At 55.6% G+C, this 24,031-nt stretch overlaps 1 protein-coding gene across 1 annotated transcript in view; it reads left to right on the plus strand.

The window, feature by feature from the left end:
* The window catches only part of WSCD2 (WSC domain containing 2), a 114,869-nt gene extending 92,848 nt beyond the window's left edge, over window positions 1–22,021 (plus strand). The window contains exons 6-9 of the mRNA XM_047088380.1: window positions 2,218–2,392; window positions 8,458–8,622; window positions 13,651–13,851; window positions 19,964–22,021. Of these exons, the coding sequence (XP_046944336.1) occupies window positions 2,218–2,392; window positions 8,458–8,622; window positions 13,651–13,851; window positions 19,964–20,316 (894 nt within the window). The 3' untranslated portion in view covers window positions 20,317–22,021. The remainder of the gene's footprint in view (window positions 1–2,217; window positions 2,393–8,457; window positions 8,623–13,650; window positions 13,852–19,963) is intronic.
* Window positions 22,022–24,031: the final 2,010 nt, after the last annotated feature.

Raw genomic sequence — 24,031 nt, forward strand, 5'->3', positions numbered from 1 at the left:
GTTTGTTCTAATTGTGGGGAATGCTCAGGCCTGAGGCTGACCTTCTAACTGGGCCTACAGGCATGAGTAGACGATTGTCAGGGAAAGGCAAGGGCAGCCCCACTCTGGGACAGAGTGAGCTCCCCGTCACTGGAGGCAAGCACGTCGAGTCAGGGCAGGTGTGGCATCCAGAACGTTGGGCGTTGGATTGAAGTTGGACTAGATGATCTGTGGGTCCTTTCTCAGCCCGAGATCCTCCCTTCTTGACCAGAGAGCGAACTCCACAAGGGTAGGGGCTGTGCCTTGAACACTGGTGCCCCCCCCCCCCCGATACCCAGAGCAGAGCTGGGCACAACACTGGCACTCAGTGATGTCTGAGGAACTCTGTCCTTCTTTCAAGGTGAGCTCATTGCACGAGCAGAAGCGCCCCTCCCCCACCACAGAAAGGTGGTTGCCCATGCCGAGAACCTACTTTGTGCCAGACCCCGTGCTCGGTGCTGGGGATGCACGGTCACCAAGATGGCGTGTCTGTCCTCAAAGATGCTGGCGGTTGTGGGGGGGCCTGCCTCGTGGCTCCTGCTGGGTGCTCCAGCCTGGACCCCCAACTCCCGAATGCCCCACCTGCACTGAATTGTCCTGCTTGGCCCAGGCCTCACGGGGGCCCCTGATCCATGAGGCACACCTCACAGGAACGCAGAGGGCTGCCACTCACCGAGCACGGATCTCACGCTTCATCTCTCACGTCAAGGCTTGGACTTGAGAATTTTCACCCCCATTTCACGGATGACAAAAACCAAGGCCCGCACAGGGGAAGGCCCCTGCCACACCTACGCTCTGAATTTCTGAGCTACCCTAGAGACCTCCCCTCCCCCTCCCCAGAGAGGCTTCCAGAGCCTCCAGGCAGGCAACTTCAAGTCACCAGGCATTTCCTGAGTGCTTGCTCTGCTGCTCCTAAGAGACTTCCTGGCAAGTCAGGGGCCAAGTTCATAGGCTTAGGAGGTTTGACCAGCTTTTGATCCAGCTTTCTCTCTCTCGGGTGGGCATGGATGCCCCTCTTCCATGGCATCCCCTCCAGGTGGACAGTCCTCGGTCCCCGAGGGCCCTGGAGCCTGCAGATGGGACACCAACAGTGAGACAATGAGGTCCCAGGGCAAAGCAGCGTGTAACAAAGGGTCGGACTGCACGTGGGATTGGGAATTGAGGGTATGTGGGTGGATAGGAAGCCCCCCCCCTGCAGACCTCCCTCTTCCAGTTTCTTCTGATCTCCTTAGGGAAGGAAAAAAAATCCCAGGGATTAAGTGACTGAGGGTACAGCGCTGCCGTGCCACGGGTGGAGGAGATCTAGGATATCGGGGGAGTCTCGCTGTGTATCACCTGTTAGAAAATGCCATCAGTCACGGCCCACGCAGACCCACCTGCGTACCGGCGTCTTTGTCTCTCCCTCCCTCTCTTTCTGTCTCCGCTAAGAGGTGAAGTCCCTATTCAATGTCTGTTAGAAAGAAACCGATCCTATGGTGCCACGCTTGCTGAATTGGTTTGTTACTAGATTATTCCTGGGACCCGCTATCGGGGAGGATTCAGGGCTGCGGATCTGGAGCAGAGGGCAAGGGGCAGCCCAGTCCCCTCCGAATCCAAGTCCCCCCCCCCCCCCCTTGCTCCCGCTTCGGCGCTCCTCGGGACAAATGAAGCAATTGGGAGCAGCTGTCGCCACGAAATCGTGGCTGCAGGTGGCTGTCAGTATCCTGTTTGTCGTGAAAGAACGGGCTCACACAGCCTCTCCCAAGGCGTGGGCTTCGTGTCCCCCCTCGGCCCGGGGGACTTAACGGTGGCAGGGCGGGCGACGGTGAGAAGAACATTTCCTGGTAAGTTTTCCTTCCGGTCCTCCCGGAGAAAGCTTCCTCTTGGAGCTCAGGTGTCTCCAGTACTTTCCGCCTTCCGCTAGTCTCCGCCTTTGCAGGAAAAGCGGAGCCCACCCGGCTCAGGGCCTCGTTGCAATTGAATCACATGGTTTTCCTTCTCTAGTGTTTGCAGCTACGGCGTGGACGTGGACGCCGGTGCTGGTTTTATTTGTCAGTTACCCCTTAATAAAGCCGCGTAGGAGGCGCGCAGGGCGGGGCAGAGCTGTAAGAGTGAAGTTGGCCGCGAAGGGGACGCTGGGAACGCCAGCCCTCCTCTGCGTTGCGAGCCCGGTCAGTCCCGCGGTTTGGTGACCTCCTTCCTCCCCGTGTCCCGCTCCAGGAGTACCCGCTGGCGGCCCTTGCGGGCACCGCCTGCCACTGCGGGTTCCCCACCACGCGCTTCCCGCTTCACGAGCGGGAGGACGAGCAGCTCTGCGCCCAGAAGTGCAGCGCGGAGGAGTTCGAGAGCTGCGGGACCCCCCGTTACTTCATCGTGTACCAGACGCAGGTCCAAGGTAAGCCTGGGCTCCCCCAGCTGACCCCCGGATGCTGTCCAGGGGCTTCCCTCCCCGGAGGTGCCCTGGTCAGCCCCTTTCGTGCCGCTGGTGCTGCTCAGACCGGGGGGGGGGGGGGGGGTGGGGGTTGGCTGGGGAACTTGGCTTTAGCGACCCTGACGGGCAACGGAAGGAGGGCCTCAGGTGAGCAGGGGGGGGTGGGGGCGGTCTGCAGACCCTCATCTCTGTCCCGCATACTGAAGCCCCCCGCTTTGGTGGCTCTTCTCCTGCAGTGGAGGCAGTGAGCTTGAGTGTGACGTCCCCAGGGCTGGGCGTGGGGGACCTGGGGGACCAACACAGAGCCGCCGCAGGATCCTGGGCAAGCCACTTCCCCTTTCCGGGCCTCAGTTTCCCCATCGGTAAAATGAAGTTATAGAATGTGGACTTCCAAGAGCCCTTTGAATTCTAGGAGTCTGTCTGTTGAGGTATAAATTCTTCTCTCTCCGTCTCACACGTTCCACTTCTGCCCCCCTCCCTCCCTTTGCTGGTGGGACCCCCTCTTCCTGTTCAGCTCCCTTTCCGCCCCTTGTGGCTGCCAGCCCGTGGCTGCGGTGCTGAGGATGCGTCTCCGGGACAGTCTTTGCGCCAGAGTCCGTGTTGAGTCCTTAGTTCACGCTTTCTCTCTGAATCCCCTCAGCTCTCCTGGGAGGCAGGAATAATCATCACCGCCCCTTGACGGTAGGGAAACTGAGACTCACAACAGTTCAGGGCCTTGCCTGAGGTCACGCCACTGAGAAAACTTCTAGATGAAAACCATCCCCCCTGACCGAGGCATCACGACGGGTGGGTGGCTCTTGGAGAGGTGCCTTGACAGACACTCGGCCCAAGGGAACCCCGTGAGGGGTTACCCCGATGTCTGAATATGCCGACCACCTACTACGCGCTGGTCGAGTGCGAAGCCTCAGCTCATTTAATGATGTAAAGCCTGCAGTGAGTCTACGACCAGGGCAATATCATCCCCATTTTCCAGGTAGGAGAAGCAAGATCCGGGAGGTGAGAACTGGCCACAATTGTACATGTACAAGAGTGGTTTGTTTTCATGTTTCTGACTCCAGAGCCCCTGCTAGAAAGCCCTGGCCCCAGTGTAAAGAACACTCCCCATACCCCCTGAAGCCTGGAGACCCAATAGAACACCATTGGGCTAGACTCCTCTTCATCTCCCAGGAACCGGGCCACCCCGTATGGTTGGGCAGGTTGGACACTGCACAGGCACAACCTACAGGGAAGGTGGTGCCTGAAAGCCAGCCCGTGCTCTGCCCTCTGGATGGAAGTGCCTCTCTCTGCCCAGAGGAAGGAGAGAGCGCCTTTTCCTGATGTGCATAGAGGTGCCAAAAGCTAGTGGCAGCCCCAGCAAAATCTTGTCCCCTTTTCGGTCCCATGGGGCTACCAGGGGTGGCCATCGGTGGCTGCTTCCGTGGCACCTGAGGTCCTGCTAAGAGCCCAGGGAGCGGGAATCAGTTTAGCAAGTGTGGCTCTTGGCTTTGTTTACACTCCCGTGAGGGGGACGAGCCTTTGTTCGCCTGCAGAAAGGGTCTGTCAGTCTGTGCAGAACTGTGTCCCCTAGCCTAGTGGAGAGTTCTACGTAGATGAATCATTCCATGACCGCGAATGGCTTTGATGGGGATGGGGAACAGACATTGGAGCCTTTTCAATAGCAGATAAAGAGCCCCTCATTGATGACTTTGCTCCTTCCCTGTGCCGCATCCCCAGGCCATTACTGGTCAGTTTTTCCACATCAGGCTTGCAGCTCCTCAACGCTGGCGAGGTTTGAGAGGCCTGTGGCTTATCGGGGCTGCCAAAAGCCTGGTCCGTCTCGGCTGCCATTTATTGAGCATTTACTATGTGCTAAACACTCATGTTCCTGCCAGGAGCTAGATGGTCATTGAACACCTGAGTGCCAGATACGGTCTAAGCCACTAACTCCTCTAATCCTCCACGATAGTCCAATGACCGAGGCATTGCCATCATTACTCTTTTACAGTTGATGCAACCTGGCACAGAGAGGTTGGGTAGCTTGGCCAGAGTCACACAGCTAGGACAGGGCAGAGCTGGGAGTCAAACCCAGGCGGTCTGGGTCCTGAGGCTCCTCTTTTTTTTTTTTTTTTTAATGTTTTCTTTTAAATTTATTTTTTATTTTTTACATTTGTTTGAGAGACAGAGACAGAGCACTAGTGGGGGAGGGGCAGAGAGAGAAGGAGACACAGAATCCGAAGCAGGCTCCAGGCTCTGAGCTGTCAGCACACAGCCCGACGCGGGGCTCGAACTCACAAACTGTGAGATCGTGACCTGAGCCAAAGTCAGACGCTTAACCGACAGCCACCCGGGCACCCCCTGAGGCTCCGCTCTTAACCACAGCTTCTCAGTATATATTGGAAATACTTCACACATCTTATCCACTTAATCCTGTAAAGTGATTAGCCCCATTTTACAGGTAAGGAAACAGGCTCAGAGAGGGGAAGAGATTCGTTCAGTATCACACAGCTCCCCCTTAACAGCCCTAGACTAAAACCCAGGTCTGTCTGATTCCAGAGTTCTCTACAGTATTGCCTCCAGCGTTTGTTTGATTGATGGAGCTTAAGCACCAAATAAACTTTTCTTTTTAGGGCTGAAAACAACAGCCTTTAACCTCAGGGAGGGTCTTGGCCTCCCATTCAAGTATTTGTTTTTGTTTTTGTTTTTTTTTAAATTTTTTTTTTTTTTACATTTATTTTTGAGAAACAGAGTGAGACAAAGCGTGAACGGGGGAGGGGCAGAGAGAGTAGGAGACACAGAATCTGAAGCAGGCTTCAGGCTCTGAGCAAGTGGTCAGCACAGAGCCTGATGTGGGGCTCGAACTCACGAACTGTGAGATCATGACCTGAGCCGAAGTCGGACGCTCAACCGACTGAGCCACCCAGGCGACCCCCATTCAAGTATTTGAATGGAGCATTCTGTTTTCTGGAGAAATTGAGGGGCCAGATTTTTTTTTTCCTCCCTCCCAGCATTTTATGATGGAAAAATGTCCAACCTCCAGGAAATTAAAAAAAAAAAAAAAAAAAAAAGAATCCTACCGTAAACACCCATAATGTGTCCCATAGATTTCACATTTGTCAGCATTCTGTTACATTTATCCTCCACCTCCCATTTCGCCATCCTTGGTCCTTGTCTTCGTCATGCGTTTCAAGGTACGGTTGACCCTTGAACAAGTCAGGGGTTGGGGTGGTGCTGACACCCTGCACAGCCGAAAATCCACATGTCACTTCTGACTCCCCCCAGAACTTAACTACCAACGGCTTGCTCTTGATTTGCAAGCCTCAATGCTCCGTGTATCGTATGCTGTGTCACAGTAAATATGCTAGAGAAAAAAAAGTGTTAAGAAAATCTTCAGGAAAACACATTTAGGGTAGCCTATTGTGTTTATTAAAAAATCTGCAGATAAGTGGACCTTCACAGGTCAAACCCATGCTGTTTGAGGGTCAGCTGTTCAGGTGCAAACACTGAGACACTTCAGGGTACGTATCCTTAATTTTAATGCAATATTCGCTTACGGTTTTTGAAGTGACCTTTGCGTAGCGTAGAATGCACCCATTTTAAATGGGCTATTCGGTGACAAGTGGATAATTCACGCCCCTTTCAAAACGCAAGACCTGGGCCGCCGGGGTGGCTCAGTCACTCGAGCCTGTGACCTCAGCTTGGGTCACGATTTCACAGTTCGTGGGTTCGAGCCCCGCGTCTGGCTCACTGCTGTTCGTTCAGAGCCCACTTCGGATCCTCGGTGCCCCTCTCCAGCTCACGCTGTCTCTCAAAAATGAATAAATGTTTATTAAAATAGAAGACCGTACCATGCTCCGGAAAGTTATACACCTAGGCTGTTTTGCAGTATGTTTCCACGAAAACCATTCCCAGATACCCCCTTGGCTTCAACAAAGACTGGATTCTTCTTTTCCAAAGTCGGCTGTGCTCTGCACAGATTCAACCTGGGCAGTGGGGGAGGGGAGCCGGCCCTCGGACTAGTAGGAGCCACAGTTGATTGGCACCCCTATGTGGGAGAGCCCTGTGCTAAGGGCACACGCCCTCATTTGACCCGCCCGAGGACACCACGGTTGTCAATAGTCCCATTTTATTGGTGAGGAAACTGAGGCTCAGATCCATCATTTTCCCCAGGTCACCCAGCAAGTCGCCGGAGGAATTGGAATTTCAGTTCAGGACTTCAAACTTTTCCCTCGAGGGGCCGTTACGAGGCATCAGTGTGGCTCATAGATTTCAGTAATGACAGGTCTGGCAGAACAGGAAAGACCATGTGGAACCTCGGGAGGAATTCTGGGAAGGACGGGATGGAGGGCGGTATCAGATGCTGAGCGGGGGGCGGTCACCGGTGCCTCGGGCGGGACAGGCTCCCTGCAGCAGCGGGTTGGAGCCCGGAATGGCGCTGCTGGGAACAGTAGGAGGAAGTGGATTGGAGAGTGTGGACAAGTCTGCCAGCAGTGGGGTGGAAACGGGGTGAGGACAGAGAGTGGCTCCTCGAAACAGAAGTGTTTAATCCTGGAGTGACCTGGGGGCACCTGGGTGGCTCAGTCGGTTGGGTGTCTGATTCTTGATTTTGGCTCCAGTCATGGCTTCGTGGTCGTGGGATGGAGGCCCACATTGGGCTTAGTCCTGGGTGAGGAGCCCCCTTGGGATATTCTCTCTCTCTCTCTCTCTCTCTCTTTTTCTCTGCCCCTCCCCGGGAATGGGAGGGAAGGAAGAGAGGGTAGGAGTAGGATGCGGAGCAGTGTGGTGAGCTCGGGCAGGGGAGAGGGGGTTGTCCACAACCCGAACTGAGGATTGAGGTCGTTGGGCCAGAGTGCAGAGGCAGGGCTGGAGCCCCAACTCTAGGATTCTCTCCTCTCCCCTTCCACTGCAGAGTCCCCTGTGCTGGCCTTCCCTCAGCTTCCCTTACATCCGTAGGGGCCAAAAGAAACCACCGCGGTGCCTTCTCAGCTCCGGGGCGGGCTGCAGTGGGAGGTGTTGAGGCTCTGACAACAGGAGCATTGGGAGGACTCTGGAAAGCCAGAGAATCAGAATGGTACCCACCTGCCCCAACCCATGTACAGATGAGGAAGCTGAAGGCTAAAAAAAACCAACTACCCCCTCCGAGCACTTTAGCGCGTTAACATATTACATGTATCATGTCAGCCCGTACAAGATGCCTGCAAAGTAAATATTGTTACCCTCCGTCCTCCTACCTGCCCATCTACGTGTCTGTCCATCCATCCGTTTTTAAGACACTGGTATCGTCCCTACTCTATGCCACATGATACGGAAAGTGCTGGGGAGGCAGCAGAAAGCAATGTAGGCAGGGTCTCCAACTAAACAAATAGTCGTTCGAGTAACAGTTGAGATGAGCCATATGGGGGAGACGGACAGTGTTCGAGAATGATAGCCCAGGGAGTAGGGAAGGCAGGCGGTGCTGATTCAGCGGAGTGGGAGGACAGCAGCAGTCTGCCTGGCAAAGGCAGGTGGGAGGGCAGCGAAGGCTCCTACCCAAGGTGCCGAGTCAGGAAGGAGCAGGGCACAGATAGGAAGCGCAGAGACCCCAAGGGCCGGCAGGCAGGGGGGGGTGGGATGAGCCCCGGAGGACGAAGGAGCCGGGCCACCTGGGACTTGGAGGCCGAGATCAGAACCTTGGACTGGATCCCATGCAGGTGGATGCCGTATGAGGGTTTGCATCTAGAGGAAAGGACAGTGGAGTTGGGGGCGGTGTGAGAGAGCGACTCGCTGTTCCGGGGGGAAACTGAGGCAGGAGAGAAGACGCTTCCTTGTAGCTGATGTTCATTGAATCCCTGCTGGGCGATCAACCCTTTTCATCCATGAGCTGATGTAACCCTCACGTCAATCCTGTGATGAGGAACCATTTTCTCCTTTTAAAGATGGGGAGGCAGGCCCGGAAGGAGTTCTGTCTTGTGCACTGGGTCGTATGGCTGGGAAGCGGGCCGGGATGGGGCTCAAGGCCCTGGTCCCTTCCGGACGGGCGCTGTCCGCCCCTGACCATGCCCTGCCTTTTGCAGACAACCGCTGCATGGACAGAAGGTTCCTCCCAGCCAAGTCCAAGCAGCTCATCGCTCTGGCCAGCTTCCCAGGTGCTGGCAACACGTGGGCTCGCCACCTCATCGAGCTGGCCACTGGCTTCTATACGGGCAGCTACTATTTTGACGGCTCTCTCTACAACAAAGGTGAGGAGGAGAGGGGAGCAGAGAGGACCCACCGGGAGGGCATGGGAATACCCTTCCTGAGCACCTACTGTGCGCCACTCCACTCACCCGGGCACGTTCGCCAAGACCTACTGTGCACTTGCCCCCCCCCTTCACTTAGAGCCCACCGACATCGCCTGAGCAGCTTCTGTGCCATCAGGCACCTACTGCGTGCATGCGGTACCTTCCCTCTGTTGAGGTCACCACAAACACTCCTTGAGCACCTACTAGGTGCAGGTTCCTCACCACAGACCTTTATTGACCAGCAGTCCTGTGCTGTATACAGAGGTAACAAAACTAGGTTCGTTCTGGGGGGGGGCCTATGGAGCACCTGCTGTTGGTCAGGGGTCTTGTCTGCATTTCAGAGCCCACATCCTTACCTCTCTGTCACATAGGCAAGAAAGTCCTGGGGGTTCGCACTGGGGAACTGAATGTCTTGGATGAAATACCCATGGGTCGTGAAGCCCCCTCCCAGACATGGCCGGGGGAATATCGGGACGTATGTGGGGCAGCCCTTGGCTGTGGGTCTTTATGTCTGTAAACCAGATGAAGACCACTTCCTGGCTGTGTGACTTTGAGCCAGCTTCTGTGCCTCTCTGGTCCTGTGTCATCGTGCGCAAATCAGAGCTAACAGTATGTACTTGGTGAGGTCATTGTGAAGGTTAGTGAGTTGGTATGTGTAACAGGCTTAGCACAGAGTAAGTGTTCAGTAAATGGAGGCTGTGAATACTATGGTCCAGGCACTGGCCGGACGCAGCTTGGTGTTGACAGAGACCCATCCTTCAATCCCAGCTCCGGGAGAGCCAGGGGGTGTCTGTCTGAGGGTGAGAAGCGGGAGGAAAGAAAGACAAGAAGGATGACAAGGGACGGGTTGAAGGATGGGCTTAGCAGTAGGTAGGGGGGTCGGTCTTAGAATCCCGACTTTCTGTATATCGATCGGGCTTTAGTTTTGGCGTAAGTGATCATTTATTGAGCACTTAATACGTACGAGGCTCCAAGCTGGGTGTCTCACTTGCTTATACCAGGATTTGAACCCAGGCCTGGCTTTCAACAGTATCTCTGCTCCTAACCCCTAAGCTGAGCTGCCTTTACGGGAGCTGCTGGGAGGAACCCGGGCACAGACGGGACTCTCTCCGGTTTGCCCTGGGGAGCAGCAGCGGGGAAGCCGACTCCGAAAGCATCCCGTGGCTGGCTCACATTCTAACCTTCCTGTGATGGAATTCCTTTATGGAATTCTAGAACGTTACGGATAGGAGGGTCCTTCAGGAGCATTTAGTCCAGGGATGCAAAGTGGTATCACCTCATGCGTCCATTCCAGTGAATCTATGTGTTAAGAAGGATTCTGAGGTTCTGTTCTCTTTCAGAAACCAAAGTGCCTTAATCTAGTAGTGATGTCGGTTGACGGTGTAGGAGGGGGAACAGTGTGGCCACCTGCCAGGTATTTACCACCTCTGGTCTAATTCAACCTCCTAACGTTGGACCACGGGAAACAATCTTAAAATGGAGTCAGGAGATTGAATTTTCAGACCGAACTCTTACCGGTACAAGACCCTGGGCAACATTTCTTTGCCTCTCTGAGCCTCAGTCTCCTCATTTATACTGTAGGGATGTCCACACTGAACTCCTAGCGGTTTTGAAAGAAATATAACAAGACCGTGTGTGTGAGGCTATGTTGTAAAGTATACATTATTTTTTAAGCAACGTGTAACTGGGACAGTCAACTATTAGGCAAAGGAAAGGGCTTGGCCTCTGACGACACATGAGAATCACCCGGGGAGCTTTTCAAGTTTTGATGCCCGGGCTGCACCTGAGACCATTTCCATCAGGATCCTACGAGGGGAACAGGGTGTCAGTTTTTTAAAACCTCTCCAGGTGATTCGGGCACCGAGTGGGGCCCCTGGCTCCTAGACCGGGAGCCCAGTATTCTCACCTCTGGACCCACGGCATTCAAAAAATACTGTGTATTTTAGGGGCACCTGGGTGGCTCAGTCGGTTAAGCATCCAACTTTGGCTCAGGTCGGTTCATGAGTTCAAGCCCCACCTCGGTCTGTCTGCTGTCAGCATAGACCCCACTTCACATCCTCTGTTCCCCCCCCACCCCTCCCGTTTGTTCTCTCATTCTCTCTCTCTCAAAATAAGTAAATAAACTTAAAAAAAAATACCGTGTATTTTACACTCGAGTCTTGGGGGCATATCAAGAGTTGGTAATTAGGGGGGCGAGGTGTGTATTAAAATTTTAAAAAGGAAAAGAGAGAGAGGGAGAACATACACCCTCCTTGGCCGTTCCTCAGGCTCACACCGTGTGCACATTTCCTTAGGTCCCTCTGAGAGGGGCAGCTGAAGCTTTTTGAGCAGCTCCCCTTTCGTGAGGGGCTTCAAAATGCTTCCTGTGTCCTGAGCCCTTGCAGGGAACAGTGAGTTGGCCCTGGGAGTTGGGGGCTGGCAGTGGGGGACAGGTGCGTAGAGGACCCCCCCCATAGCATCAGTCGGTTCTGCTAACCCCACGTCCCTGCCACCACCACAGCATAAGGAAGTCCTCAGAGCTGGAGGGTCCTGGAGTGGGGGGGTGGGGAGTGGATTTGCCCCCACTGGGGGGCCAGCCTGCTGCCCCTTTCACACATCAGACCCCAGGTATGATGAGTTCGCAGGTGGAAAACACACCAGCCATTTGCACGCGGGTTTCCTCTCCCTGGGACCTCGGGCCCCACCCCCCTCCTAGCTCTTCTACCTGGAAACCTCCCCAAGCTGCGGGTCACATCCCCCTTTGCAGCGTCTCTGGCCGACTTCGACGTCTTCCTGCTTTTCTCCCTTGTATCCAGGGCTCTCCTTCCTTGTAGCGGGGCCCTTATTGTTGTAAATGTCATGTCTCTGGTACTAATGCTGATCATTATGGGCCCGGCTCTGGGATGCGTGCTTACAGAGTTTGTGATTCAGTCTTGGGTGGGGGTTGTATGTGCAGAAGGTGGACAGGACTCACCCGAAAGGAGAGGAGACCGTGTGATTGGTGAATCAAATAGTCTGGTGGTGCTGGAAGGGGGGAGGGCCAGGGGGAGGTGGGGCACAGGAAGGGCAGCCTGTCCGGTCGTGTGACTGCACGCCGTGAAATCCCGTGTCCCGGGCTCGCGCTCGAGCTCCCAGACCCCATTCCTCAGTGGCCCATGACACTGTGCTGCCCGTGGGCCTCAAAGGCTGTGGGTTCATGTTTCCTTGTGGGCACGGGCCAGCGCCGATTTGCAAGGCTGGACTAATTCCTACAGCTTCACTGGGCAAGTCCCAGGACGGAATTTGGCTCAGGACATGACATTCCATTCCTGGCGTTGTTACCTTGTGACCCCGGGGGGGGGGGGGGGGGTGGGGGCAGACCTTTCTGAAGCCTGATCTCCAGGAACAGAAGTAGGTCCCATGCCGGCCTCATCTTAATCCACCTTAAAGGCCAAAGGCAGAGCCTCAGAAACCTTCGTGCGTGGGCCAGGAGAGAGAAAAATGAACTCTGAGGTTTGAGGACGCAGGGTGGCTCCTCAGTCCGTGGCTTTGCCCCTAGACTTGTTCTCTTTGAGCTGCTGTTTATCGAAACACGGACAACTGTGTGCCTCAGTGGTTTCTCACAGCAGCCCTGTGAAAGGGAAGGTGCATGGTGCCATTTTATGGACGAGGACACGGAAGCCAAAGAAATAACATTGAGTTGGAACGCAGCCGGTATCCTGAAGGTGCCGGTACGATACTATTGCTACGCGGCTTGCAAGATGCCATCTAAGCGACTTGGAGAACTCGGTCTCAGGAGCCTGGATGAGTTGGGTTTGAATTTTGACCCTGCCTCTCGCTGCCTGTATAGTCAAAGCACGTTCTTTGATCTCTCTCTCTGCCTGTTTCCTCATCTATAAAATCTCTCCCATTTCCCCAGCTTTTTTTCCCCCCTAAGTTTATTTTAAGAGAAAGCAGGGGAGGGGTAGCAAGAGGGAGAGAGACTCTCGAGCAGGCTCCGTACCTTCAGGCGCCCATCTCTGTCGAACTCGCAGACTTCGAGATCGTGACCCGAGCTGAAATCAAGAGTCAGAGGCTTAATCAGCTGAGCCACCCAGGCGCCCCATCCCCATTTTTTGAAATGAAAATCTGATCATGTCCCTTTCTCTTTTGCCTAAATCCTTTTAAGGGCTGCCTAATGTTTGTGGTCTCGTGCTGACCTCTTGGTCACAACCCCTACCGTCCTATCTGGCTTTACACTCCCCTCTTTCTGCTCTCAGTAGTCACTCATGTGGCACCTTCCTTCCGACCCACCCCCGGACCTTTGCATCTGCTGTTCCCACCACCTTTCCCTTCCTCTCTCGGGCTAGTAGATTCCTCCTTGGCTTTCACATGTCAGCCTAAGCACCTCTTCCTCCAGGAAACTCTGCCGGATGCCGCCTGACTAGGTCCGCGATCTTGGCTAGGCGGGCTGGGCTGCGCAGCTCCAGACCGTGGGTTATATCCGTGTCTGTTCCCTGAGTCTCTCACCGTCTGGGACCAACAGCCTGCTGGTGCACGTCCCTCTCGCAGTGATGGAGGAACATACAAGAGTAAACAAGCATGTGGGGCACCTGGGGGCTTTGACGGAGACCCGCTTCTGTCCTCATCCCAGCGGCCAGAGCGACTCACCGGCCGTGCCTGGGGATGGGGAGTCCACCCAAAGAGGGCTCCCCCAGTGTGTCACCGTCAGGTGCCTCTCGTCGTGCCTCAGCGAGCATCCCATGCCTCTTGGGCAGCGCTGTGGCTCGTTACGTTTATTTCGGTCACGGTTTACAGAATCTGGCTCCCAACGACAGCGAGACGCATGGGTCTCTTTGCAGAGTCTATCCCCGCCTCCCAGCACAATGCCTGGCACGTAGTAGGTGCTCAGTAAATACAGGAGGAAAGGAATGGGAGCGTGAATGAACGTGGGAGGAAAACAGAGGCGGCCTGGGTGGGCAGGGTGTGGCGGGACTCCTCGCCTCCCCTGCTCACGGCCCTGTACCCCCTTCCCCTGCCCGTGGGAAGGGTTCAAAGGTGAGCGGGACCACTGGCGCAGCGGCAGGACCATCTGCATCAAGACGCACGAGAGCGGCCAGAAGGAGATCGAGGCCTTCGATGCCGCCATCCTGCTCATCCGTAACCCCTACAAGGCGCTCATGGCAGAGTTCAATCGCAAGTACGGCGGCCACATCGGCTTCGCTGCACATGCCCACTGGAAGGGCAAAGGTACGGGGGAGGGGGGGCGCGAGGCAGGGGTGCGGCAGGTTGGGGTGAGAGGCCGGTGCTCTCTGCCGCGAGGGATCCAGGCAGGCCCCCCGCGTTCCCCCCGCCCCCGGCGTCCCCTGCTGAGAGCCAGTGTGATGCCCTAGGGCAGCGGGCAAGGGCCTCGGCTTGGGCCCAGGAGCAACTCCCTGGGTTCAATGCCCATCTCCGCCACTTCCCTCCCCTGGACTTAAGTTTGTCCCATCTATAAAATGGGGGTAATCATCGTGAGGCTCTAAGAATTTAACCCTTTAAAACCACTCTGTAAATGTGACTCGTGATGGAGATAGAAACCCTCACATGATTGATATGGGATGGATTGAAACCGTTTCAGGAGCCCTTTCCCCTTGGGAGTCAGGAGACCTGAATTCAGCCCCGGGTCGGTGGCTGGTGGCCATGAGGTCACTTAGGAGCTCCTAAGGACTCGCAGAACAGCACTGCGGTGAACCACCCCTAACAACTCTGGGTTGTGAGGCTCCAAGAGGTGAAGTGACCTGCGCCCGGTCACACACCTGGGAGGTGACCGTTGACCCCCCCAGCAGTGAATCTTAATATGATCTGCCTTTGACATTCACCTCTGGTACTTAGATGACAGCTGTGTGGATGAATGTCTCACAGGGAGGTGGCCCACGATAATGGAGAGAGCTTTACCGTCAGACCCAAGCTCTGTCCTCCTGAGTATCTTTAATCCCTCTGGCTCTCAGAATCCCCTGTCGGCTTCCACCCGCATCGCCATCGCGGTAACGAGAGTCTTGAAACCCCATTCGTTTAACCCTGCTTTTAACAGCTGGGACAAGCTAAGCTCAGGGAGGTGAAGAGGCTTCTCCAGGACGCGGGAGAGCTGGGGTTTGACCCCAGAAAGTCTTGCTCCTGAGCCCCGGCCCTTCACCACCACAGTGGTAACGGATGGGGCAAAACGTCGATGGAACGGTGGGCGTCGCAGGCCAGTAGGTGCTCTGTAAATGTGAGCTCTCTCCACCTTACCCAGCCTGCTCCAGCCTCAACACTGAGGGGTGCTTTCCACATCCCCCCCCCCCTGCCCGACTCCCCACAACTGCTCTCCAGCCCTGGCCCCTCCCCAGAGAGGACCGGAACTTGACGGGACGGTATGCACTGAGCAATCCGACAGTTACACCCGCAGCAGTGACCTCGTTCATTAAGACTCTTGTGCCTGTCTGGCCAACCGTGCCCTGGCTTCCCAGTTCAGTCAGGGGGGTCCTCTGCGCCTTCCCTTGCCTCACTGCCCCCCCCCCCCCAGAGGGTGGAAGCGTAGGCGGTGACATTTGTGCCCTTGTTCCCCGAAAGGTCCTCCGATTTACTTACAGAACAATCGAAAATGAACACCACTCAGGGCCAGGCTGAGAAGTCTGCAGGCGCCCAGGGCAGAGGGCCTGTCCTGAGCATAGACTTTGCACCAGCAAAGGACCAGCTGGAAAGGACCTGGGGCTGACCAAGCCCAGGGGTCCCCAGCCCCCACCGCACGTCAACATCCCTGGAGGAGTGTGGGGAAGTCCCAGTGCCCAGACTGCACCCGGACCATTGCTGTGGTGGATCCCAGGCATCGGTATTTTTTAAAGCGTCCAGGATACAGGCAGGACTGAGAACCACTGATTGTCTATTTATTAATGGGGAAACTGAGGCCCAGAGAGAGGCAGGGACCTGCCAAGGTCGTTAGGGAAGGAGTAGAATCCAGCTCTCTGGCTCCCAGGTATCCCGATGTCCCCAGGGACAAGGGAGGGGACTCACTTGGGAGGCTCTCATGGGGCCAGGCACTTTGCATGCTTCATGGCATTTAACCCTTCTAATCCCAGGAAGAGGGAAGAAAGGCTTTTGTGGTCAAGGTGGCATTCCATTGCACAGGCGAGGAAACCATCCCAGGAAGGCTTATTCACCTCACTGGGCTAAGGCCCCAGGGTTTGGCAGAGCTGGGGTTCAACCCCAGGCGTTAGCCACCAGGCTCTCTTACCTTGAGGGGTCTCTGACCTCCTGATGAGTTCACTGCTGCTTTCCTGGTTTAGTGCCTGGTCTCAGATTCAGACAGTTCCAATTCCCAGGAGCCCCTTGCCTCTTTCCTGATCAAGGCAGCTGGGAGCTTGAAAACCAAAGACAAGGGAGGTGTCAGGACAGGCTCAACCACGAGGCTGCAGGGGATGGGGGAGAAGAGATTCCAGCAAATGTATCTCCTGTTGGGCGCCTGGGGTCCCAACCTGAGTCCAGGATGGGAGGGGTGGGGAGGGCTTCTCCACTGCATCACCTCTCAGGCAGGCCTGACCCCGGTCTTAAGTGCTCTGAGAGCCTTCCCCCAAAGAACCAGTTCTCTCTCTGCTTTAACGCCTGGCCCTTGGAGGCACTTGTTTGAGACCCTTGCTTTTAGGGTCCCTGCATCAGCAACATCAGTGTCACTTGGGAACTGGTTAGAAAAACATTCTGCGGCCCCCACCGCAGACCTGCGGAGTCACATTCCGGGCGGGCGCCTGACAAATCTGGGTCTTACCCATCCCTCCAGATGTTTGATACACATTGATGCCCCAACATGAGAACCACTGCCTTCATAAAAACCTTGCAGCTCAGAGTGTGGCCTGTGGATCAGTGGTGTCCATCACCTGGAAGCTTCTGAAAAGCTTTTCTCAAAAAGCCCATCTCAGCCCTCCCCCACCCCCTGCCAGGGTCCCTGAATGGGAATCTGCATTTTAACAAGATTCTCTGGGAAGCTTCCTAGGCACTTGCAAGTTTGAGAACGCCTGGCTTAGAATGCCCTCCCCTAGCAGGTGACGGTCACCTCCCTAAGAGCAGAGCTCCCCTAGCTGCTGAGCACATCCGTCCCACCCTGCCTCTGCCCCCTTCCCCTTTAGAGCTGGGTCAAGGCCCTTGCAACCCCCCCCCCCATTTTGGGTTCCATAACGTTAATTTTACAGTCTCCCTGGAGTGGGTCCAAAGCAAAGTTTTATGTGATATGATTACACAAGGTGAATCGTCCTGATCTGTCTAATGAAACAGACTGTGTTTGATGATTCCGTGGGGAATTAAGTGCAGTTAAGCTATTAATCAGGCCCCGGTTCTTCTCGACAAGAGGGAGCAAAGAGGGGCCCGAGGGGCCCTGCCAGGCTCACGTGTGGGACCGTTCCAGTGGAACCAGCACTGGTGACCAACGGTCCGTGGCTCGGCTTGCCTTTATTACCCGCTTTGAAGGCAGCGATCAGTTACCGGGAATCCTGTGCTAATCGGGGCTTCTGTCTTCACCTTTTATCCTTCTTTCTGATGAAGTGGGTTAGGAACAGCCAGGATGGCAATCTTTGGGGGTAGGCACACAGCTGTTGCCGAGGCAGCTCGGGTGTTGCCCGGAAGCTCTGATGCGACGGGTGGGGCACCTGGGGCACCTCGGTGACGCCAGGGCACCAGCATCAAGGATGATCGTGACCGTAGCCAGCACTTACGGAGCACCTGCTGGATCCCAGGCCGGGGTGCCAGGGTTTTTGCCGCGCTTACTCCATTCCCTCCGCCCAGCACGCCCAGGATGGAGGTCTTCGCGCAGTTGTTCTGCCGATGGGTAAACTGAGCCACCGGGAGACCGACCGAGCCCCTCAGCTACTCTAGGGAGGAAAGGGGTCGCGAATGCTGTCCGCCTGACTCCCAAGTTGTCCGTGAACAGACCCCCGAGTCGTAGAACAACAGCCCAAGGTGAAGTGAGCCGTGGTAAACTAGGAGCTGATCCCGAAGGGTTTCCTAGGAGGGCAGGAGCCGGGCTCAGTCAGGGTTCAAATCCTGTCTTGGGTGATTACTGTGTGGCCTTGAGCAACTGGCTTCATGTCTCTGAGCCTCCTTTTTCCTGTGTGTAAAATGGGCCCAAGTCTCACTCTCCAGGCTTCTTGGGAAAAGGGGAGGTGGCCGACACATAGTAGGTGCTCAGGCAACATACGGTCTCATCCCCCGGTGATCTCCAGTCAGCAAGGATGCCATGCTGTCTCCGCCCGCCTGCATTGAAGGCCAGGAGCCCCGTTTGCAGGACTCTGACCACCGTGCAGGCGGGTCCTTCCTTCTCCTCGACGACCACCGTGCAGCACCCCCTCCAGCAAATATTTGAGATGGTCAGAAGCGGCCAAGCCTGGAAAGCCGATCTGCATGTTACTAGGTGACTGAGTACCATCTCCGTCCACCTGGGCCTCTGCCATCAGAGCAGCAGGTGTCCTGAACCATCCGGGACGCCGTGAGGTGACTCAGGAGTGGAGAGATTCTTAAAAAGAAAAAAAAAACAAAACTATACACATGCTATATGTTCTTTTAATCACTCATACATCTGGTCGTAACCCATTACAACAGTGTGGGCCCAATTAGCCAGATACATTGTAAATAATTTATCGTCAGGATAAAATCTATCCTTGTCACCAGGATATAGATTTCCCAAGCAGCGGTGGTGTTCCGGGGGGGCCACTGGGAGAGCCGGAGCCTCTCCACAGGTCTTGATGTGTTCTGCAAAGAAAGAGGAGCCCTTTATCACGTCACAGTTTGGCGGTTGGGAATTTCAATTTAGTTCAACAAGCATTTATTGAGCCCCTGCTGGGTGTAAGGCAGTGGGGGTGAGGCTCCTGGTGCCTGGGAAGGATTAGGACCTGGGATCAGACAGGCCTGGTCTGGAGGGTGCTGCCTGGGGCTGTGTGACCTCGGGCCAGTCACTTGCCCTCTCTGAGCCTCAGTTTCCTCACTGGTGATACAAGTGAACAGTAGCCCTTTCCTTGCAGGGTAGTTTTTAGGATTAAATGAGATCATGGGCACCCATCACCCAGCAAAGGTTGAGGATTTAGTTATTAAGAACCAGTTGGGCTCCCCCAACCCAGCTTGGAAAACTCACCAGACTGTCGTTCAATAAACAAATCCCTCTGGAGGGGGCAGGGCGGTGGTGCTTCTGTGAGCAGCAGAGGGTCTGGCTTCAGCGTTTTGGGGCGCCTGACCCCTCTGATTGTCCTAGTGGGGGTTTGGAATCCCTTTCTGCCTTCCCAGCATCCTCTGTGATCTCCTCCCACAGTTACCCAGATTCTTGTTCTGTCAGTTTCAGCAGCTTCAGGGCTGGCTGGTGTCTCTTTGAGGTCCTCTCTAGGGTTTCCCCAAGCCGTCACTCACATTCTCCTGTAGCCTGCCTTTCGAGTCAGACCATCCCCAAACACCTTCCCGATGCTGGTGACAATCCACCCTGCCATTTTCCCATGGCAAGGTAATACACCACAGAACAAAACATAGTGTATGATGATAAAAAGTAGAGAAACAACACGAAGGCAAAGATGATGATATAGAGCATCTGACTTCAACTCTACCCCCAGCCCAGTCCATCAGAGACAACATACGCGGGGAGTTCAAAGGGGGCTGCGGAGCCCAGAGCCAGGAGAGCCGGGGAAGACAAGATCTCATCTCAGGATAATGACAGGAATAGTATTGAGTCAACATCTACTGAGCACTTCCTGGGCCTGGGGCCCCAAGCTCAAAACCTCCTATGCTTTAATCCGCTTGCGCATACAAAGGTCCTACTATCGTAGGACCTGGGAGTAGATTGGGAGTAGATAACCGTTACCAAGGAGGAGAATTGCTACTACACAGGGTAACTTGATGGTGAAAAGCCTAGACTTTGAAGCCAGACCGGTGTCCCATCTTGGCTCTACCGATGATTAGCTGTGTGTCCAAGAGCACCTGACTTAACCTCTCTGTGCCTCTTTTATTTTCCTGTCGAATGAAAACGAGCGTACCTGTCGCACAGAGTCGTGAGGAATAAGTGAATGAGTAGCTCTATTCATACGCTTGTTGTATGTGAATACAAATGCATATAGAAGTACAGTAAATACACGTATTTGTGGATAAGTCTGTGCCGGGCCTACAGTGAGCACCAAACGAGTGGTGGTGTTATCCCCAAAGACAAGGTGAAGAACCTTCCAGGAGGAAGCGGCGGCACGGAGGGGGCAGGAATCAGGCCAGTTTGGGGATCCGAAGGACTGGGTAAGGGTGTCGCTGTCAGTCACTGCGTCCGCTGCCACCTGACCCTTGTCCCCAGAGCCCCGCCTCCCTCTGACCCGGCCCTGCCTCCTCTCTCCAGAGTGGCCGGAGTTTGTGCGGAACTACGCCCCGTGGTGGGCCACTCACACGCTGGACTGGCTCAAGTTCGGCAAGAAGGTGCTGGTGGTGCACTTCGAGGACCTGAAGCGGGACCTGTTCGTCCAGCTGGGCCGCATGGTCAGCCTGCTGGGCGTGGCCGTCAGGGAGGACCGGCTGCTGTGCGTGGAGAGCCAGAAGGACGGCAACTTCAAGCGCTCGGGGCTCCGGAAGCTCGAGTACGACCCCTACACGGCCGACATGCAGAAGGTCATCTCTGCCTACATCAAGATGGTGGACGCGGCCCTGAAGGGGAGGAACCTCACCGGTGTTCCTGACGACTACTACCCCAGATGATGCATCAGGCAGGGAAGGGGCCGGGAGTCCCGCCCGAGCAGGGGTCTCGAGACTCCTGGGGACGCCCCCCCCCCCACCCCAACCCATCTGTCCTCTCTCTCTGGCTTGGGGACAATCCCCTTGGCCGCTGTCGGCCTTCAGTGACTTTGCTGCATGACCAAGGAGGCTCGAGGGAAGAGACTGGGCGCTCCCCACCCTTGGAGGCGCAGGGGGCCCCTGGTTTGGAGACATTCTAGCCATGTGGACCCTTTTCTGTCTCCTCTGCCCCTGCCCCCCCCCCCCCCGCCACTCTGGGCCCCACCTGTGGGAGGGAGGGCTCACGGTGGCCCCAGGACATGGGTGTCCCACTGCAGATGCCAAGGACCTCGATGCCGGGGTGGAAGGGACTGTAGCAGGAGAAAGTGGCCCCAGACTCTCTTCCCCTCTGGGCTGAACATTCACGGCCTCCCCCCACCTTCTCCCCTCCACCCCCGGAATCACAGGCACCAACACTTATCCGGGCCGCTTCTGTTTGAAGAAGGGTCTCAGACAGCCCGGGTGGGGTGCGGAGGCCATGATGCTCACAGGACGTTAACGGGCACCACTGCATGGGGCCGCTGTTGTCATGAGCCCACCTCTCGCCACAGTGCTCCTGAGAAGCCACCGGGTTGGTTGGCCACCTCTAGGGCCGGAATTCTGCCCTTTTCTTCCCCTGCTGTAGCCAGAAGGTGACCTTGGGATCTTTGATCTCCCTTCTAGGGGTTCTCAGGCGCCAATAGTCACCCCACCAGGATGGCCACGTGCAGAATCTTGAGTAACACAGCTCTCTGTTGTGGCGCCCAACACCTTGATCCTACACTGCCCTCTGACCCCTACCAGTGGGTCCTTTGCCATCCGGATGAGAGAGCAAAGTGCTCCAAATCAGGTGGGACCATGAGCCTACTACCTTCTCAGACCATTGACCTCCCCTTGGTCATAGTCCAGTGGGGCTGGCCTCCCTCAGAATGGGAATGGTTCTTCATTTCCATACAAGCACTGCCCCTTGGTGGTTAAGACCTCAAACCAAAGGATTCTCAAGGACCTGGGTTGCTAATTATCTGTCTTGGAAAGCATCGATTCAGGACCCATCTTTCCCCCGCCTCGGATACCAGTAGCTTCACATCCAGCCCATACCCGTGCACCTGTCTCATTCCCCACCACGTAGATGCGAAAGCCATAGGTCACAGATCTTTGCTATTCTGTCTGGAGCAGCGCCCCCCCCCCCCACTCAGCCCCTTCAAAGGCTCGGGGGGCAGGTAAAAATGCCCGTTCCCAAATACCCAAGAGACTAGAGAGAAGGAGCGTGTAAAGAGATATATTTTTTTAAGAGGAATAGAACTAATATGTTCTGCCCCTTGGCACTTGGCCACTCGAAGAGAAGGGCTTAGGGATTGACCCTGTGTTTCTCTTCCCTGATTCCCTCAGCTGTGGGATTCGGGCCACCGCAGGGCCCAGCCAGGGGGCCCTGAATGTATTTTATACCATGTTTCTTCCCCCACCCCCCACCCAGGCTAATTTCTAGTCTTTTGAGAAGCAGTCGAGGGCGTGGCCTCCCCTCCCACTTAGAGATCAGCGCTCTCTGGGGTGACTCTTGGTCCAAGACCTGGGCCAGCTCTGCTGGTGGCCACTCAGGCCACAAGCCTCAGTCTGAAGATTCCTCAGGTCAACACCATCATTAAAAAGCGAGTTTTGTTGAGTATTCTGCCATGTCATGGAGTGTTGTGTGAGGCGATTTCACAAATGGGCGTGTGTGTGTGTGTGTGTGTGTGTGTGAGAGAGAGAGAGAGAGAGAGGGAGGGAGGGAGAGGGTGGGTGTGGTAGAAGTGTCCACGGAGTCTTGACCCAAGTCACCGACAGCACTCCACCTGGGTCACAGGCTAAACCCTGGCCCGCCTCCAAAATGGATCCTGATGGTATTTCCAGACTGAGCCTGAATCTGCCCACTGCTTTGATTGTGGCCACAGACTGAGCCCCAGACCTAGTCCTGGATGGGGCTTTTGCTTGGTCACTCTGGGCCCTGACCTTGAACGCTGTCTGGGCCCTCATCTGACCTCAGACAGAGCCTTGACTCTGGTCCCAAGCTGAGCCCTGAAGCCCTATGCCAATCTCCTTTCCCCTTTCTATGATCTGTTCCTCCCTGGCCAGAAGGGAGGGAAGCCATGGAACCTGCAGCCCCACGCTTTCCTGGACTCTCCTCCTCAGATCTCACAGACTCTCTGCCATATTCTCCCACCACAGATCACTGCAGGGCAGGGGGCAAGGGGTTTCCCACCCCTTTAGGCCGGGGCAAGATGGCCAGTTAGGCAACCTTCTCTCTGGCCAATTTCTGCCCATTTGTATCACACTTCAGCAATCCTCTTGAATCAAATCTGTAGGTCAGACCCAGAAGGAACCAAGGCAACATTCATTCATTCCCTCGTTTCTTCAACAAATATTTTACTGGGCATCTACTGTGGGCCAGGCACTCCTCTAGCTTCTAGACGCTTAAAAAGGGACAAAAAAAATCCTGGTCCCCACAGTTTGCATTTTACCAAGTACCGAGCAGATACTTGTAAGTAATCGGAAAGCTTTTAAGGAGGGGGATGGGGCGGGAGCAAAGAAGGAAAGTCCCTAGGTGGCTTGTGACTGACCCCAGGAGGGTATTCTCAACCCCGGTGGACTGGGGCATTGCATGCTGATGCCCAGTCACTAGCCAGAACCGGCCCACGTCCCACAGAGGTGATGGCAGAAACTGGCCAGTCAGGGCCTTCCCCAGAAAGTCCCTCTGCACATCCAGAGTGACGGCACCAGCGCATCGGAGAAGGAAAGCTGGGGGTTCCAGTGGATGCCCAGCGCAGGGGGCATGCCCAGCCTGGAAGCCAGGACCCCCGGCTCATCCTGCTGTCACCTCTAGAGACCAGGCAGCACCCGGCATCTGCTGACGGCTGGGATTTCCCGAATTTTCCAGTAACCCAGGAGGTGGCTGCAAACGTGTTTCTGGGGCACAATGTGGGAGGGGGAGAAGGATGGGGAGGCCGAGGGGAGGCTGGAGGGCAGGGCCCACGGGGAGGCCCAGACCCCTTCGCTCTCACATCGATTTCTTTCTGGCTATTTGTCTTTACATGCCCTCCGGCGCTCTTTGTGCTTTTATTTCCTCCAGCTGCTCATTAAACTTCTTTTGTCTTGCCCTCACCGCCCTTCCCCTCCCCTCGCCTCCCCTCCGTTTCGTCCGGAGCGCTTTCTTGATTTCTGCTCTGTGCAAGCATCTCTCCATCTCTCGATCTCTCTCTCTCTCTGCCTGTCTCTTGCTCACCACCCCCACCCCTGCTGTCCTCTCCTGCCGCCTCCTCATCTTCCCGGGGAGAGAGGGGGCCACGCTGCTGGAGGCAGACACAGTGAGGCAACGTGCTACCCAGGCCGGTAACCAAGGAAGTGGTTTCCTTAGCAACAGAACTGCAGGCCTGGGTTCCACCGGGTGTCCCTTAGCTGTTACAGTAAGTACGGGGTGGGGGTGGGGCGCGGCAAGCCGGGAGAGGGGGGCGGGGCAAAGACCCCCGCTGGAGCGATCCTTTTGAGACGGGACTGTGGTCCAGACCCGCTCAATGCCTGTCACTTTGGGGATACTCAAAAATAGAGGTGGAGGGCTGGGGAGGGGTGCAGAGAGAGGCACACGGAGGAATCCACAGGACTTGGTGACAGACTGGAAGTGGGGAGAGGC

This window comes from Lynx rufus, unplaced genomic scaffold (assembly GCF_022079265.1).
Source record: "Lynx rufus isolate CCGP_SWC_20201006 ecotype Redwood Valley unplaced genomic scaffold, mLynRuf1.p SCAF_24, whole genome shotgun sequence".
Lineage (NCBI taxonomy): Eukaryota > Metazoa > Chordata > Mammalia > Carnivora > Felidae > Lynx > Lynx rufus.